This window comes from Alosa sapidissima, chromosome 13 (genome assembly GCF_018492685.1).
Source record: "Alosa sapidissima isolate fAloSap1 chromosome 13, fAloSap1.pri, whole genome shotgun sequence".
NCBI classification, from domain to species: Eukaryota; Metazoa; Chordata; class Actinopteri; order Clupeiformes; family Clupeidae; genus Alosa; species Alosa sapidissima.
The window spans coordinates 13,107,561-13,126,602 of record NC_055969.1 but is presented as its reverse complement, the minus strand read 5'-3'; the positions used below and the strand labels follow the sequence as shown (position 1 = coordinate 13,126,602).

Genomic DNA, 19,042 nt, shown 5'->3' with positions numbered 1-19,042 from the left:
AAACATGGCATTAAATTTCATTCTTATGCAGACGATACACAACTATACCTTTCCGTAAAACCTGACGAATTAACTCCGTTAGCCAAACTTGACACATGTATAAGAGATATAAAGACATGGATGACAAATAATTTCCTGCTTTTGAACTCCGATAAAACAGAAGTCATGGTTGTAGGTCCTAAAAAGATGAGGGATATCCTATCCTCATCACAGGCTACATTTACTGATCTTTGACTATCCTCATCCACAAGTGTTAAAAATTTAGGAGTTACAATTGACCAAGACCTATCACTAAGTAATCACATAAAACAGATTACCAAAACGTCATTCTATCACTTAAGGAACATTTCAAAGATAAGGAAGTCCTTATCCTTACCAGACGCTGAAAAATTAATCCATGCTTTTGTAACCTCAAGGATTGATTATTGCAACGCTCTGTATGCTGGCTGCAATAACACCTGTCTAAAGAGCTTAGAGCTTATACAAAATGCAGCTGCTCGCACACTCATTAGAATTAAAAAATATGAACATATTTCCCCTATCCTGGCATCTCTACATTGGCTGCCTGTTAAAAGTCGCATTGACTTCAAAGTATTACTTCTAACGTACAAAGCCATTAATGGCCAGGCACCAGAATATATTAAAGATATCCTAGTCTCATATAACCCGCCCAGACTGTTACGATCACAGAATACTGGCCTTCTTGTAATTCCAAGAATCTCAAAAACGACAGTAGGTGGCAGAGCTTTCAGCTATCGCGCACCCCTCCTCTGGAATAATCTACCCTCCTCAATTCGATTAGCAGACACCCTCCCTATTTTTAAGTCTAGACTTAAAACATACCTCTTTACTGCCTCCCATAGTTAGGTGTGGTGCGGTGTGGAACTTCACCCATCTCGGGGATTTTGGAATGGACCACCCTGCTGAGTCCTCGTGTGACTGGCACCCCAGTCGCGCGTGAGATGGTGGTCACTGACCATACCTGCGCTGGTGTCGACTACCCCTCACCATGCCTTAGTTATGCTGCTATAGCATAGTGCTGTCATGGATTTCTCTTGTGCCACGCCGTACAACCCCCTCCTCTCTCCCCTACCCTCTTTCTCTCAACTCTCCCTCTCTTGCCCATTCTCACTATGATTTACTCTAACAATATATAGCACCACTGATCACTTCTTGACATTAACCACATTGATTTCAAGTAATACTAACCCATTCTACATCTCTCTTTCTTCTCCCTTACTGTACCTCACTTGTGAGGTATATCATCACCAGTCATCAACCATCTGTGTGCCTGGCCCTCCTCTTACCCATCCCACCTGAAGTGCCATCCTTGACTGCTGTATTACTGTCCCCCTACCTGGATTCCTGGCCCGTACAGCCCCATCACCTGCCTATGACAACTCTGCCCGGATTCTGGCCTGTCTGCTGACCCACCACTGGCCCCCTCACAACTTTCTTTCCTGGACAATTCCGACGCCGGACTTTTGCACTTTCTCTCACTAAATCATGATTATGCTTTATCATACCGGATACGTAATCATCCCACCTTTCGTAACTTTCACCTCAGGTGCTTTAAACACCATGTCCTATTCTCCACACCTGACTGTCATATGCATTTGTCATTGTTTATAGACCTTACTGTCCGTATTGACCCTAGGCAGATGGGTCAGGCCCTTGAGTCGTGGATCTGCTCGAGGTTTCTTCCTATATGTATCTCCAATTCTAGGGAGTTTTTCCTCGCCCCTGTTACCCATGGGCCTTCCTTCTTTCTTTCTTCCTTTTCTTTTCTCCCTCTTTTCTTTTTCTCTGATTGCCAACATTCTGTAAAGCGCCATGATACATGTGTAATGTTTTGGCGCTATATAAGCACAATAAATTGAACTGAAATAGATAAAAGCTTGTGCAGATGGGGGTTGATGCTCACCTGGTATCCTGGATCACAGACTACCTGGCGGAGAGACCACAGTTCATCAGACTGAAGGACTGCTTCTCAGAGACTGTGATCAGCAGCACCTGAGCGCCTCAGGGGACTGTTCTTTCACCGTTCCTGTACATGTCTGACTTAAGCTACAACTCTGAGTCATGTCACATGCAGAAGTTTTTGGACGACACTGCAATTGTGGGGTGTATCAAGGATGGACAGGATGAGTACGCTTGTGGATGACTTTGTGCAGTGGTGCAGGCTCAACCATCTGCAGCTGAATGCAACAAAGACCAAGGAAATTGTGGTGGATTTCAGGAGATCTAAGCCATCTATGATGCCAGTTTCCATTGAAGGGGTCAATGTGGAGGTGGTCAGCACATATAAGTACCTGGGGATACACATGGACAATAAACTGTAATGGTCAGCCAACACGGAAAGAGCAGAGTCGGCTTCAATGTTTGCAGTAAGCTCCTCCTGGATGTTTTACCAGTCTGTCATTGCCAGTGTCCACTTTTTTGCTGTGGTGTGCTGTGGAGGCAGCATTAAGAAGAGGGATGTTGGACAACTGAATAGGCTGGTAAAGAAAGCTGGCTCAGTTGTTGGCATTGAGCTGGAGTCACTCACAACTGCAGAGAAACGGACCATGCACAGGATGCTGGCGAACATGGACAATGACCGCCACCCACTACATAGCACACTCAATAAACAGAGGAGCATGTTCTGTGGCAGACTTCTGTCACTGACATGCTTAACAGACAGGTTGAGGAGGTCCTTTGTCCCCAGGGCCATACAACTTTTCAACACCACACAAAAGGGGAGGGGAGAAAAGGCCTTTTCAGCATGAGCCTGTCTCTCTCAGCCCCTATCATCATATCACTTTGTCTGTTGTCACCTGACTGTCACTACCTGACTGTTTTACAGCCTATATTAGCCCTCCTACACAATCTGGACTGTGGTCATAACATCTACATCTTATTCTGTTATATATTGTTATTAAAGTATATTCTTTTTCTTGTTTGTTAAGCAATTCTATTGTTTACATTCTTGTCTTTTCAAAGTCATAATTACTATTTAATAATGCAGTTATTGCACTGTTCAATCCCTGTTCACTTTTTCACTACCACCATTGCACACACTCTACCATAGCACCGCATCATGGTCAATGCATTACATGGTCAATCCATAGCCGACCTTTAAAAATGTACCTCAGGAAGAATAAAATATCTATTTATCTAGTGCTGCAGGGATACAGATCTCACTTCAAGTTATACTATTGCAGACTGCATGATTACAACATAGGGTACTTTTTATGGCAACATAATGCATATTTTTTTATTGTCCAAGGCAAATAATATAAACAGATTACGGCAAATAACACAAGACAAAATGTGATCGGTTGATTTGAAACCTAGTGCTTTTATTTGTCTAGATGGCTGTAAATTCAGTCAGACGTGATAAAACAACCAACACAAACACGCCTGGTGTGGATACTGATACTGGACATGTGCGTCAAAATCACGGACAGCAGAGAGGGGAGGGGAGAAGGGCATTGGTGTCACACGGCAGTGGTGTCACACAGCTTAGCCTGGAGGCCAGCCCATCTGGCGGCCACCCATGACGTGGATGTGGACGTGGTAGACAGACTGGCCGCCATCAGGCCCCTCGTTCAGCACCAGCCGGTAGCCTTTGGTGAGTCCCACCTTGTCGGCGCACTTCTTGGCCACAATCATCATGTGACCCAGCAGCTGAAAAGATCACAAGCAAGACTGGTGAAAAAAATTCACTCAAATAATGATGAAATATCTGGCCTGTGTTATTATGTATCTTAAGCCCAGACAAGTGACAGATCCCAAGTAAGAGGCCTGAGGGATCTTAGCATACTATGCCATGTGGATTCTTCTGAACCATCTGAGGGCCTACACATCAGTGTACCTGCTCTGCCTCTGGCTGGAATAAATATATATAGACAACAGCACCATCTGCTGTTTGGTAGGTCTCCTGCTTTTCTCAGCAGCTCTTGGTGTGTTCCTTTTTCCACCGACAGAGAACCGGTTGCGTTCCCGTTCGCGAACCAACATATGAACCATTCGGCGCATTTCGACCAAACCAAAAATGGTTTGGAACGTGGCACCTTGGTTCGGAGCTTGAACCAGAAAATAGTTGTTTTTTTCCTGTGAACCGGGGTGGGCGTGTCATTCGACCGTTCAGAGGGGAGAACGCTAAAAGCAAGTTTTCCGTCCATATCAACTGTTGCCATGAGTAATCAAAACTGGTCAACTAGAACTACACTGCAGACATTATCTAGCATTTTATACCGCTAATTTCTGCAGCTTTTACGCTACAACTGTTCAAACTCCCGTTCATACATCTCATTAACTTTCGTTTTGCATGCACCCATTGATGACGACGCACCCTTGGTTTGATCAGGTTTGGTTCAAAACTGGTGCAAATGCTGGCTGGTTCACTAGCACCAAGGTTCAACGAATTCCTAACAGAACCGGTCCAAGAACGCGTTCTGTCGGTCTTAAAACGCCCCAATAGTACCATAACAGTGTTCACCAGCAATAAAAGATCATATGCAAGCTCGTGATTTGTCACATATTTTATTAAGACAAAACACACCGGTTCTTCCTTTGTTTACTTTTAGTAACACATATGTGACATGCATTAAGTCATAGTTGGTCTGCCATACTCACTGCAGCATCAACATCCTCTGCTTTTGAGATTTGGGCTATGGCTTTCCTCGGGACCACCAGAAAATGAGTGGGAGCCTGAGGGGCAACATCGTGGAAGGCTATGCACTGCAATGAGGAGAGGAAACAACATGACCATGCAACGAAGTTCAAGTCTCATGTTCAAGTTAACGTTAGCCTTGGGGTTCCATCACGGCATCTTTGCAACAGTTACAAGTAACAGTTACATTATCACCAGCTGCCATACAGTGATTTTGACATAACATTAGTGTTCAACTAGATACAATGTGCTACGATTAACCTTAACGGTGATTGATCACGTATTAAGGATACTCCATCCGGATTTATCAAGCTTCCAGTAATGACACGCGCTAGATTGTGCTCCGTCACGGTTGAGACATCACAACTATGAACATATAACCAGCAATCGTTTCATTCGATTTGTCTGTAGGTATCTAACGCTATTAGGTGTTGTGCAGCTGTTGCTATTGAGTAACGCAATTTCAAATGACATGAACAATCTAGCAAGCTAATTTGGTAACGTTAGGCCTACCTATAAAAAGCACGCTAATAACTACAGTGCAGCACTTGAGCATTGGATAGAGGTGGCTAGCTAGCGAGCCACCGTAGCAAAAACTAGAAGAACGCATGCAACTAGCTCGCCACATGCGAATAATGCACACCTGGTCATCCTCATAGAATATATTGGCAGGAATCTCTTTACGAATGATTTTCCCAAATATAGTGTCGCCGCCAGCTCGGGCTGTTTGGGCCCTAGCTATTTCATCAGCCATGGCATAAGACTTACTTCCCTATAACGGCGCTATCAAACAAGGAGGCACGTCGAAATTTATACTGGCCCAAAACCAAAACCAAATTCTATTGGCCAATGAAAAGAAAACCTGAACAGCAATTTGCTTGCCATTCTGTCAATCAAATTCTCAGCGAAACGATCATTTCCCATTAATTTATTGCATAGACCAAATATTTATGTTATACTATGTTCAGGTTAAATACAAACTAAACAATGCAACCAATACTCAATATTGAGTGCATATTTTAATTTTTATAGAGAGAAGGGGTCTTAACAGGGTGTTTCCTCTGACGTACCGGAAATACGTCACTGAGTCAAAATGGAGTCACGTTTGAAGGTTAGTAGCGAAACTGTTACATTTGGTGTTTTCCCCTATCTTTTTTCACTTTAAACGTTGCGTTTTTGTACGTTAGGGTCACAGGATATGTTTTTTTACATGTATTTGTTAATTATGAATTCAATGTCTCATTTACAGCAGATATTACGTTCAAGATGCTATTGATGCCAACTAGCTAACTGTAACTTACCCCAAATATCTGAAATGCAACCATTTTTGGTGTCAGAAATCAGTCACTTGAACGAAATTGTACTGTCTGTGTGTCTCCTTTGATCTAGGTTCTCCGACTTTTTAAAGCTCTTCATAGAACAAGAATGAAAGTCTTTAAAGATGATGATAGGGCATTGACAGGTGAGGGCCATTTCTGGAAGCTAACTTACTGAAAATCCATATGCTGCATGTTTTAAAAGCCACTAGACTAGACCAATGTAGTAGGCCTAGTCTGTGTGATTCCCCCCTATGCTTGTTTGATTGTTATGTAATTAACTTTTCACTGGTTATCTCATGAAAGCTGCAAAACAGAAGATAAATGAGGAGTTCAGGAAAAATATGCACGAAACATCTGGAGAAAATCTTCAAAAGGTATGATTTAAGGATACACTTTATCACCAGTTCTGCATAGTAGGATAGTCTGTAATGTATGTGTAGATAGCAGAGGCGGACAGAGTACACAGCTTCATTACTTGAGTAAAAGTACAGATACCCTTTGCTAAATTTTACTCAAGTACAAGTAAAAGTACAACAGTCAGATGTCTGAAGTACTTGTTTTTAAAAGTACTTGAGTATCAAGAGTACAAGAGTACATTTACTAAATATTGCATTACTACTGCCACAGTGCTTACATTTACAGTATGTACAGAAACATACTACATGGAGTTATGAAAAATGTTAATGTTAATACCTTGGAGAATGTAAAAGGAATTCAAAGTAAAATCAAGTCATTTCAAGTCAGTCTTTTTACCATGTTGCCAGGGATGGGCAGTATTTCTAAAACATGTATTTAAAATACGTATTTCAAATACCAAATACTATTTTGTAATTGAAACACTTGAAGCAAAAACTATCATTAACTTGTTCAGAAAATTGAAATAGTCTGGCGAGGTGGAGCCACAGGTTGGCACATTCCCGGGATGGACCTGCTGCATCTTCATCCATTGTTTCGTCCATGGTTTTGTCTCTTATCTAAATCTGACCATGGAGTTGACTTTGGCGGAAAGCTGAAGGTGATTGCTGATAGGCTGCCCCATTCAGTGGCGCCTGCACAATCCAATCACGTTTGAGAGGGAAACGACAAATTGAGCGTTTCCGAGATTTTTCTTTTTTCCTTTTTTTTTTAGAAGAAGTAACGGGTACTCGTGGTTATGGATAAAAATGTAGTGGAGTAAAGAGTACAATATTTGCCTCTCAAATGTACTTGAGTAAAGTCATGAGTACTCCCCAAAAATGATACTCGAGTAAAGTACAGATCCCTCAAAACTGTACTCAAGTACTGTACTTAAGTAAATGTACTCCGTTACTGTCCGGCTCTGGTAGATAGGAATATGTTGATTTAGCCTACTGTGATTCTAACACGAGTTTCATAATTAATTCTTGATAATTATTTGAATAATATGATCCTTAATCATTAATATCCAACTAGTTCATTCTGACAGTGCTGTGGTTTGTTTATGTTTATAATTTTGTTATTATTCTGTTCAATTTTATTTAGTCTATTACTTTGTATATATTTTTTATTTAGGCTATATGACTTTACTTTAAACAGCTAATTTTAATGTTAATGTAACGTTTATCAATATCACTATACGCCACATTGGACATATGTGTCTCCTAAGAAACATAAACATAATAAATGGCTTCAACAAACAATTTTGTTATTTTTCCAAGATGATCAAAATGGCTTCAGATGTTGAGATAGTACTTCGACAAAGTGTTGTACAAATGGAGCATGTTGGAGAAAAAAAGCTGGGTAAGTCAACATAGATTTTTTCCAGTTAACAGTTGATACAAATATGCTACATTTTACAATATAAATGTACATTGTATGTTGTTCCACAGTACTGCGACCTAGAGAGGAGCTGCTCTTAGAAAATGTACCTTACTGTGATACACCAAGGAAGAAGTTGTGATCAATGTTTGGACTGTGCCCTAATTTCTCAAAAACTACAGTTATGCAAGTGTGCCATTTAATGAATTCCCACATCTCACTGACAAGCAAGTTCTTCCATTTCAAAAGTGGATAAACAGAATAATTATTTATAATGGCAAAGTTTTAAGGTGGAGCATTTTGCATTGGTTATTGAAGGTTTTCAATATCTGCACAGTGAATCATCCACAGCTGCTGAACGCTAAGCGTATTGATTAAACACAAAGCTTAGACTTTGCTCAGAAACCTCTATGGGACCCTTGCTGTAAATATTTTTGTGTTTGTTGTTATGCTAAATAAATCTAAAGGTGTAAAATGATTTGCTTTCTTGTGTTCGCTCTTCCTTGCTTTCCTTCCCAAAGTAGTGCCATCTCTCTGTGTGCAAAGTTTTGAATAAAGCATGTATACAAAGGCTAGCCAACATATCGGTCCACATCAAGTCGTCAGTTGTACTCCACTCTTGTAAATTAATAGCCTGACTGGGATAAGTACTTTGAATTCTGGTTTCTTACTGGTGCAATATGGGAATTGTTTTGTCCAAATATTATATAAGAAACCATTAGGTCCGTAGGTATGTAATTTTGAGAGTAGCCTATTTATACCATGACTATTTTACACAGCCCAGTATGTCTTTGTTTCAAGTTTGTACATGTTTGTAAAGGGCAAACAGGGTATCGCGCCAACCAATCCAGGCCTGGTGGGTGCGTTAGTTCCAATATTGTATCAGTCCTTCAGTCTAGAAAGAACTTGCACACCAATGTTGCCAATGCAATTTTTAATCCAAGCAGTGAAAAGTGCAAAGTGCTCCCAAAGTGCAAAACGTTTTTGTATCATTCAGGCCATCATCAGTGCAAAAGCATTCATTTCCTCAAAGCTAACTTTACATGAACCCATTAATCCTGTTGCAGTTGGACATAGAGAAATAGTGTGCCTCAAGCGAAATGCCACATGATGGCAGTATTGTGTTAAAATAACAACAAACAGAACAGCTGTAACAGTTTTTTTAGGTAGGTGGAACTCCGCCTATGTGAAATCTTTATTTTAACTTTTCACACTGATTTCAGTGTTGGGCACTGGAATTGCAATTGCTAAATCTTCTGTTATACACCAGATTTTTTAACAAGTAGGCCTAAACTGTAGCTAAATTAAGGGTTATGTAACAATCTTTAAAATGGATGCAGGTTGCATCCGAAACTAATTCCAGGACCCATCCAAGTATTGTAAAGTTTTATCTGTATGGTGCATGCAGAAGAGTGTGCAGACAGTAGCCGATTGACCTATAGCAGCAGTCCAGTTAAACAACCGTGGATCTGTCTTGTGCAAGTCTTGTGGAGTAAGGAAGTGGAATGCTGAGATAAGATAGACCCACCCTGCTGTTTGTTTACATGTAGGCAATCCAGTCAGGCACCATGCTGGTTCCTGCAGGTGGCCTGAGGACAGGTAGAAATGCCACATGAAAGAAAATATCTACAGAAACAGCTTGTATGCTACAGAACTCAAAAGGTTAGCCTGGATACCAGACCCTCTGACTGGTTGGAGAAAGAAAATATTTTTTAAAAACCTGATAAGATTACTAAAAACACAACATGTCTAGAGCTGTGATGAAGGCATGGACCTAGGTTGCAGTCTATGACAAGGAATAGACCTATAAGCCCAGAAAGAAGGCTTTGCGATTGTATTTGATTTTGGAGATGTTTTTAATTTAGAATGCGCTCGAATACACTAAACCAGGCAACATTTTAATGAAAAAATCCCTGTTAACAATGAATGAATGTCTTACATGATCATGCGTGTCTACAACAACCATCTCCCGGCGGATGATGCAGGACAGGACCATTGTTCACAAAGGATCGTAGCATCTGTCGCTGAGTGGCGCTGTTTCCCCAAAGTATTCTCAAAGACATTCTCTGTCTTGGTGGGAGTGTTTTGGAGGTCCTCTGTCTGATGTTAGCTGACTTCATTTATTGAAAAGCCTGCACTCGAACGACTCCTTCAGTTCTTTGAAAGGTGTCTGCGGATCACCTGCAGTATTTTCGCCCTCAGGCGGTAGACTACACGGTTGGTGCTGTCTTCAACGTTTAGGGAGAGAAATCACTGCACGCCGTGCACGGTACCAGAGAGGCCGCCCAGCAGCACAGGTGAAAAGACCATTTCCCGCATTTGACTGAGGGACTGCATCGGGATATTAGCGGCATTGCGTCGTCTTAATCGGTAAGGTTGTGTTGTAAACCTCTTTATAATTAACAGATTCGATTTCAATAGCTTGGTAGGTACCTGTGAAATATGTATGATTTGTTCGCTTGATCGAGATTAAGTTACCACAGGGAGAGGAGAGGAGCTATACGGTCTATTGTTACTGTCATTTCATTGGTGGCTCAATTTCCCAAACACTTTCAGGGACTCCCAGTTAATTGTGTAGTCTGATCGATGCGGAGAATAAATCTGTTGCTTATAAAAAAAAACAGGCAATGTAGCATAGTGCATTCTCAGATGCTAAATAAGTAGTCTATTTGTCTTCTTTACAATAGGCGTCAAGTGACTGATTCTCAGTTGTTTTGGTAGGCGACTGTGCCGACAATTCGGTCGGTATTATAGCCTGCAGATAAATTGACTTTTTGTGAGAGCAGAATAAAAACAATATGGTTGGTGCCGACTCTGCGAATGTAGGCTATTTATGCCTACTGATATTTCGTGTATTACGTTCAAACGGATTGTCTACAGCAGTAGAATTGTCAGGCTAGAATTGAGGGCTAAATTGTTACCCTGTTGAATGGCATCCCGACTCCCAGGCCTACTACCCCACCCTACCTACAGGAGATGTGTGTGAATTTAGCCTAGTCCTTATGATAATCATTAAAAATGATATTGTAACCTACGTCAACATGTTCCAAGGATATCAGGATTATTGTGACATGAGAAATGCTGTATTAGGAAATGTTCATGACAGAACCTGTTCATGACAGAACCTGTTTGCTGTTATGGACATTAGGCTACATTGCACTATTTCAACGTGCTGATTGATCAGATGCTTGCAGATGCAGGGGGGAAATCACCCATGGTCATTACATAACAGCCTGAGTGTTCCTCTCTTTGCTGGACTCATCTTTTTTCTTTCCCTATGCCTGCTTATTTTTTCTATCCAACCTCTACTGCTGATGAGGTAGGCTACTCAGGCATCCCATATCAAATTCTGCACCATAGACGAACATAATATAGCCTAGTGTAATGCACAGCACTGGCCAATGGCATGATCTCTTCTACCGGTCATGACACAAGATGTATCGGTCTTGTGGATCGGTTGGTAATGCTGGAAGCTTGATGCTGCCAAGGATGGTTCGAGGATGTCAATTTATGCCTACTAACTGATTTGTGGCACTAAACGTGTTGGATCCCTAAAACTATAGATGACATGTGACACACGTGCACCTGCTAGTTTCCTTTTCTCTTAGAAGCTCATCATCAGCTCATCATCATCACTCAGAGCACTGTTTTCAATGATGCATGATCATTCTTGGACTGTATTGTATTGTTATACCAGAGGGTTGTGGTTTGTGAAGCTGGTTTAATTGTTTAGTTTCTTCTTTTGCATGTTATAGCCTATGTAATCACACTGTCACACCTGTCTTATCCAAGTTGAACAGGACTTTAGTGCAACTGTGGTGGACAATACATGGCCTATTGTTATTTCCCCATTGTAATTGTTGGGCCTGGTTCTCACACTCTGTGACACACCTGTTCTTGGTTGGAGGCTGGACCTTTAAAGATGAGCTGTGCAAATCCAGCTCTGTGCTGTTTGATGACTAACCAGTTCAGCTGCATGGGCTATTACATTTGAGTAAACTCAGGCCCCATGGATCAGTCCCTTGTCAGGAGCGATATCTCCCTCCTACAGGTGAGCCTGTATTTTGTCTAGGAGTGAGAGAAATTAAAAGGAAAAAAAACACAGACTGCTGTTGGATAAATTGCACCTTTGTTGCGTGAATCTCTCTGGACAGCTGAACTGATTTGGGGCTTAATTTTCTCGCCGTCTCACCCACACATTTACACCCACTGTATTCAATGAGAGCTATAGCTCCAGGTGAAAGAGGAACGTGATGGAATAAGTTAATCGTCCTTGGCCAAGTTGGAATACCACAAAAAAGACAGGGAGTGGCCTCTTGGATATTGGTATGAATGACTGGCTTGGACTCGGCTGCTGGCAGAAGAAACTGGGGCGGTATAGCAATGGTTTCATTGCAGTAGTACGCCGCTTAATGCCATATGGGGCAGGATTCTCAATGGGCCCGCTGTCCTCTTGCTCTCTGATCAGGCTATAGTTAGCTATCGGAAGTCAGGCTCTTTTCCTGTCCTGAAGAGGCCCATATGTTTTCTTCTTTGAAGAGGAAGAGGAGGAAGAAGGAGGGGGTGGGGGCTATAGGCTACCCATCCACAGTGCTACCTTTATGACTGGTTGCCTTGCTGATGATGGCTGAACTCGACTGAGAAAATTACAACTTCTTACAACACCGGGCCCAACCCTGGGTTTGGGATATGCACTTAATACCAATAAAGCAAACAGTTGCCCACTTATCTCTGTAAATGGGCTGTTGTGAGTCTGGAAAGTGGCCTTGCAGGCAGTTTGCTGATGTAACCACATCACAATGAATATCCTTTAATTGAGTGAAGTTCTGTGTGGATGGGAGACAGTGTTCAGCACTGTGGAGCACGCCCAAGGGGACGGCTTAACAATGGCGGTGCATGGAGGCCTAGCTGCCATTGGAGCTGTAATGTCATTATGTCATTTCTGTGAGTGATATAATCTCTTTGTTGACAATGCAGCTTGGCTATTGGATATGCTGTATTAAAAGTACACAAGGACATTACATTTTAACCGCAAGTCAACACAGTTTGTGGTGTGGTAGAAAGTATACCCTGAAGTGCCCGGGTGAGTTAATTTAGGCATGACTTGCTCCTGTATGTTAAAGTAATGATTCTATGATTGTTTTTTGAAAAAGTGATGAATTATCACTTTTAAGATGTGAAGAGTTAAACGTCCTTTGAAGGGCCTGCCCCAACATCTTGAATTTGTTATTAGTCACGCCCTGGATAACTTGAGAATTAACTCAGCTGTTGCACAAGTATTTCTACGCCCTGTTTGAGTCATTATGGCTATAAGAGGGTGACTTACAATCATTTCTGAATCAATAATTTTGTCATGGATAAATCAGTAGATGAATAAATGGGATAAACTAGGCCTATTCAGTGTGAAACATTCATTGCCAGTCTGCTTGTCACCACCAGCAGACCCATGTTGGCTTAAGAACAAAACACCTAGTACATTTTAGAGTGAAGCATAGTTTTACCTGAAACCATACCCAAAGATATTGTGTCATAACTTTTTCTTATCTCATCTGGTTTAAATCTTCACACGTTTGTAGAAACCTTTTAGCTGCAAGATTTCCCTGCTGATTCTGTGATGACAGAAGACTTAGTGTTGTGTTTTGTTTGGTAATTGATATATGGAGTCACTTTTACTTGACATGCAGCATCTGACTTCAACTTTTTCCCCCTGCAACGAGAAAAAGCTGTGGCTCTCTCGTCAGTCGCAACCAGTTTTTCAGACCAGCATAAAATCCTTACACAATCCAGACCTTGCCTGGAGTCCATCCCCTAAAACAGGCCTGTCCAGTTTGAGAGGGTTTATTGGCTAATTGGATTGCTGGCCTAAAATCTGTTAAGTTTGACCCTTTAGTCAAGAGACTACAAGGAAAAAGCAGGCAGCTGTCTCCATCCTGGTTAGTAGTGGAGTCTTCCTGAGGTCGTGAGGTGATGGAAGCTGGACAGTGCATGCACTGGTTGCAGTGTGAAATTGAAAAATCCGAATAGTGTTCTAGAGTGGAGGTATCTTGCATCAGAGAGATACAAAATACACATACAGCACATGGCAGTTTGTTTACATTTTAGTCCATTTCACCAGTTTGTTTACCTTTTAGTCAATTTTTCCAAAAGTTCATACAATTCAGTCATGGCATTTTGTAACTAACCACTTTTATAACTTTATTATAAAATGCCTCAATATATCTCCCTGAAGTTCTGGGTGACATGCTTCTCTCTCTCTCTCTCCCTCTCTCTCTCTCTCTCTCGTTATTTCTCCCTCTCTTTTTTTTCTTTGTGTGTGTGTGCGTGTGTGTGATGTCTCTGTCGCTGAAACTTTTTGGAGAGTCGTTCATTGAGAATTCCTCTAGCATTCCTACAGTTTCCCTAGTGACATTCCTTCCCCAGGAGACAAGCAGGAGATTCATTTTGTCCATGACGAGAGATAATGACACAGGCCTCCACTCCACTATATGGTCCTGGAGACATATCGTTCACTGTAAAGCAGAGTGTTTGGTGGTAACGCCGCAGGGTGCTTGGTAACCACCTAATCTAATCTCGTACCCATATGTTTCTCTTTAGATGACCCTCCCAGGTTTTAGAGCCTGTCTCCTTTTCTCCGCAAAGAGAAAAACGGTCAGGGATTCCTCTCATAATTCCATCTTGGTGTTCGTGGAGGTGGGCCGGGATTCTTTTGTAAATTGCATCTCTAATTGGATTTGTGCTGCTCATGTGCTGAAGACGTTCAAATAGACAGACATACCTTTATCTGTATCCAGCGACCTCGAAGAAACACAGTGGTGGTCACGGAAAAAAACAGGCAGGGTGCAGATCTTCTAAACTAAGAAAGGAATCTTTTCAATTGAAAACTGGCAAGTTCACCTGCCATTATTTCATAATGACAAACTAGGGGATTCAACTGGAGATTCATCATGCTCACTCAACTCACTTTTGAACCTAAAACTCTGACTCTGTGAATGAGGGAAGCCAGGCCAATATAAAGTTACGATTCCAAGGAATGGTTTTGTTCTGTTTTTCGTTCTGTTTTTTGCATGGATAATCCATACAGACGGGGAGGTCAGTCGTTTTTTGTTCGCTGATCATATTTCCCCGACTCGTGGTGTGGCGAGCATCGAGCGCTGCGAGCTGGGCCATGGAGAGAGAGAGAGAGAGAGAGAAACGTGAGGAATCCGGGCCAGAACTCCACAGAGCCACACAGCTGGTGGACCACACTCCTCATCATGGCCTCGACAAACACCCAGAGCATTACGTATTCATAGCCCTGTCAATCAAACACTCCTAAAATCCCAGACCCTACACTAAGAACTTTCCATGCCACTTCAGTCCGTTTGTAATTATATTTATGAAAGGAGTTTTCATTTATAGCTAAACTGCTAGTTAAACTGGATGAGTTATTTCGGAGGGTTTTGCACCAAGTGTAATAATAATGATGTTGCCTGGATAGCTTAGGCAGAATAGAAGAAGCCCCTTACGTCACAGCTCAGTTATGAGGTCAGGAAAGGGCTTGAACAAACATTATAAAGCCGTCAGTGTGTCATAGGGGGAGTACTCCCTACAGACCTTTGCATTTATAATATTTCCAGTGTAAGACCTTGTATGCTCTCTCTCTCTCTCTCTCTCCCCCCCTTCCTTTCCCTCTCACCCCCCCCCCCCCCCCCATTCTCACCCTTGCTTTTCTGCAACTAATGACCATGCACCAATAACTCGGCTCACAGCAGTCAGTGCACAGCAAAGCAGGAGGAGGCTCTTGCAGTCTAAGTAGGTATTCATCAAAGACTAGCGCTATTTACTTGTTCGTTGATTTGTTTGTTTGCACAGTCATTTGGTAAAAGTATTTGTCTTCCAAACTTCTTCCACGACTTCTTCCAAAGATCTTTCCCATTTTCTGTCTGTTCTTATTCATCTGAAATGAAACAGCATAGCTGTAAAATAGCCTCTGAAATATGCTCTTGTCATAACATCAACATCAAAATGGCTACATTTCTCCATATTTGGTTAAGTTCTCTAGTGGTTCATGAAATTGTAATGCAGTGCCATACATCAATAGGCACGTGGATACTTTGAGAAAATGCAATTTTGCTCACACGTGCACACTTATGGTGATGTGGCATTGTGCACAGCACAGTAATAGAGGACGTCTGAGGCCGGGGAAATGGAATCACACACCTCATTGATCTTGCGCCAGTGCCCATTAAATTCTGTGCTGGGTGTCCTCATTATCAATGGGCAGGCTGTGGTATAAAGCTGCTCGTTCGTGACACCGGCCGCCTCTTCCGGTCGACATCCCCCCCTGGCCCCGGCCCTGGCCCAACAGCAAGTGGCACACCAATTACCTCTGCTGTTATGTGTTGCCAAGGCAACACATTCTTGGTGTAATGAAGGTATCAACTGGGAAGACAGATGGGCTGATTCTGCAGAAGGCCAGAATGGCCGCCTTTAATGAAAAGGCCAAGAAGAGTAATTCAGGGAGGTCGGCCTCTGGCAGCTTGTTGTCTCAAATCTCAAAGTCCCCAACCTCCTTAGCTTACCGACAGCAACTCTGATGGCCTTTCTAGTTTGGTGTTGTTCCACGGACACCTCCCACTGAAGTGCAGGTTCTCTGTTGTGGGAGCAAATGAAATGGCCTTGAGAGGCCATGTATAAAGTCATAGCCTAGATTGAAAAAATAATGAGTCTGATGCACCTTTAGAAAACAAGATAACGTGACTGGAAGCTGTCGATCTGCATCTGCCAACTACAGAGAGAGAACATAAAACTCGTTCATAAACAAATACAATGGGTCAGTCTTATGATAAGGTAATACAATAATAATAACTATGAAATTGTCTTTTCTATGGCTTGCAGTACAAAACGCTTGACCATTTACAACATTAGCTGTGTTGCTTATGCTATATGGTGACTTTTCTTGTCAAGGACATAGTAAGTAGGTCACCTGGTTGAACAAGCTGGGTGGAATGTTTGACAGACTTTGTTGTTCTTGTTTGATCAACACACACACACCCTTCATATGTGTTCAAACACACTTGACCTCACTGTTGTTGTGTGTGTGTGTGTGTGTAGACCTGAAAACTGTGGCAGAGACCATGGGCTGATCCACCATGGTGCTACATTATAAAACATTAAAAGAGTTGTTTGTGTTTTGCCTGCATTGAATCTCCACAGCCCTTCTGCAGCAAAGGAACAAAGCATTCCTTATGTGCTGGAGACATCAGATAAACCCCTCCTTGAAAGCCCCCAAACTCCTTGCCATTATCAGATTTTCCTTATGAGACATTTATTGGATTTTTCATATTCAGACTTATGTCACACTTACTGAGTAGATGGAAGCAAGTGTGTGTGTGTGCATGTATTTGTGTTAAAAGTATGAGCGTGTGTGTGTGTGTGTGTGTGTGTGTGTGTGTGTGTGTGTGTGTGTGTTGCTATGTGTTGTGCTCCAGCCCAGCTGATGCCACTCCCTTGGCTCAGGTCAGTGAGTGCTGACCTGGGCATTCCTGCCGTTTCCCCCCTGTGTCACAGATAGACCCTCATGTCAGGCCAGGCCAGCAGGGTACAGTCACACTGCAGATGGGCCTCACAGCGCAGTGTGTGTGTGTGAGAGAGAGAGAACTCTGTGTGTGAACTATTTATAGTTTTCTGTTTGAGCCATACCCACAGGTCCCAGAGATCATCCTGAATATGTGCAAAAAATTAGATAGATCATGTTATCATAGATTAGATGTATCATGTTATCAAAGATCCACATGGATAGTATCTCAGTAGGGTGTGTACGCTGTCGGTTTCATTTTCTGATAATCTCACAAAGCTTGTTCTCTCAGTAACTGTCATTGCAGAACATGTATTTTCAAGGAATGTAGATTGACTATGGAATGTGGAGTCATGTATGGAGACCAGTCTAAAAAAATTAGCAAGAAAGAAGCTCTAGGTAACTGCTCCAACTCTAAGAAACTGCTATGTATTGGAAAATTCTCCAATGAAAGTACAGTGTCCTCCACATTTTGTGACAACCCTGAGTAAAAAAATCATGCTTTTGGTGTTTCTGATTTCTAAATAAAACCCCTAGAAAATCAGCTAAATAACTTGTTTATTTATATATATATATATATATATATATATATATATATATATATATATATATATATATATATATATATATATATAAATAACTTTTGGCTGCCCCCTATATATATATAATATTATATATATACTGTATATATTATATTATATATATATATATATATATATATATATATATATATATATATATATATATAACTTTGTGAAGGCAATCAGAGTGCTTATAAACTTTCAAGCAATATGATCCAAAATCAATGCAATTAGTGAGATGAGCTTAAAAGGAGAACGCACAAGAGAGGACCAAGGGATCTTGACGATCCAGTGATAAAAGAGGAATGCTTTCAAATCTCCTACTTTGTATCCACCAACTTGTTTTTCCTCTTTGTTTTTATTGTGAAACTGAAGTAAACTTTTTTTACTCATCTTTCATACTCATAACAGTTCAACTTTACTTTAACTCATAAATGTGGAGGGTGATGTTATTATTACCTCATGCTTTTGTGTATGCTGATGCCAAGGTGAAGTCGTCATCAATCATGTTGTGATTGAAGCTACCAAACACATTTGCAGCAAACATTTTGTTTTCCTTTAGTATTGGAGATATTTAAACAAGTGTCAATAATTGTGGAAGTTCACCAGCCAGCATATCAGATATTTGAAATGTTAGCAAATGGGAACATTAAGAAAGTCCTTTAGATTAGGAGCTTTTGAAATAAGATAAGATTAAATGAAACCGCACAGTCAAAGGGGACCCCCCTAAACGTTTCCCTTTGTGAGTCAGCAACATATTAAACCATTTATAAGCCTATAAAGGACATTGTAGGACATTGTTCGTCTGAATTGTCTGCAGGGCCATTGTTAAAGTTCCTTGTAGCAGCTCTAGATGAAAGGGAAGTGACTAGAAAATTATCTTGCCATGATACAGAGAGGGTAGGTTCTTTCTGGAAACTATGACTTGCAAGTCTCAAATTGCACACCAAAGGCTATAAGGAAGGAGGAAGAACTCTACACTGTAAGGGGTAGAGTCAGTACTACCAGAGACTTTCTAATGAGGAGACACAGCACTCAAAAAATTCTCCATAGAAATGCATGGGGTTAGTTTGTAACGCCAATATGGCCGTTGTCTACACATATCCCACCCCTTCCTCGGCAAAACGTTGACATGTGTATATTGAGCCAATCA

The 19,042-nt window shown here is 41.5% G+C and overlaps 3 protein-coding genes across 4 annotated transcripts in view; 2 read left to right on the top strand and 1 right to left on the bottom strand.

Annotated features, from left to right (window-relative positions):
* Nucleotides 1-3,320: 3,320 nt before the first annotated feature.
* On the bottom strand, nucleotides 3,321-5,459 carry hint1 (histidine triad nucleotide binding protein 1). The gene is made up of 3 exons (XM_042060334.1): nucleotides 5,301-5,459; nucleotides 4,621-4,725; nucleotides 3,321-3,669 (listed from the first exon to the last, which is right to left on the bottom strand). Exons 1-3 carry the CDS (start codon nucleotides 5,409-5,411, stop codon nucleotides 3,505-3,507), a joined length of 381 nt encoding a protein of 126 aa, XP_041916268.1. The 5' UTR covers nucleotides 5,412-5,459; the 3' UTR covers nucleotides 3,321-3,504.
* Nucleotides 5,460-5,726: 267 nt separating this feature from the next.
* lyrm7 (LYR motif containing 7) lies at nucleotides 5,727-8,230 on the top strand. The gene is made up of 5 exons (XM_042059374.1): nucleotides 5,727-5,768; nucleotides 6,047-6,119; nucleotides 6,280-6,350; nucleotides 7,653-7,734; nucleotides 7,824-8,230. The coding sequence occupies exons 1-5, from the start codon at nucleotides 5,751-5,753 to the stop codon at nucleotides 7,892-7,894; spliced, it is 315 nt and encodes a 104-aa protein (XP_041915308.1). The 5' UTR covers nucleotides 5,727-5,750; the 3' UTR covers nucleotides 7,895-8,230.
* Nucleotides 8,231-9,826: 1,596 nt separating this feature from the next.
* The window catches only part of cdc42se2 (CDC42 small effector 2), a 30,143-nt gene continuing 20,927 nt past the window's right edge, over nucleotides 9,827-19,042 (top strand). For both annotated transcript variants that reach the window (XM_042058918.1, XM_042058919.1), the window contains exon 1: nucleotides 9,827-10,122. The gene's annotated coding sequence lies outside the window, so the exon portion shown is untranslated. The remainder of the gene's footprint in view (nucleotides 10,123-19,042) is intronic.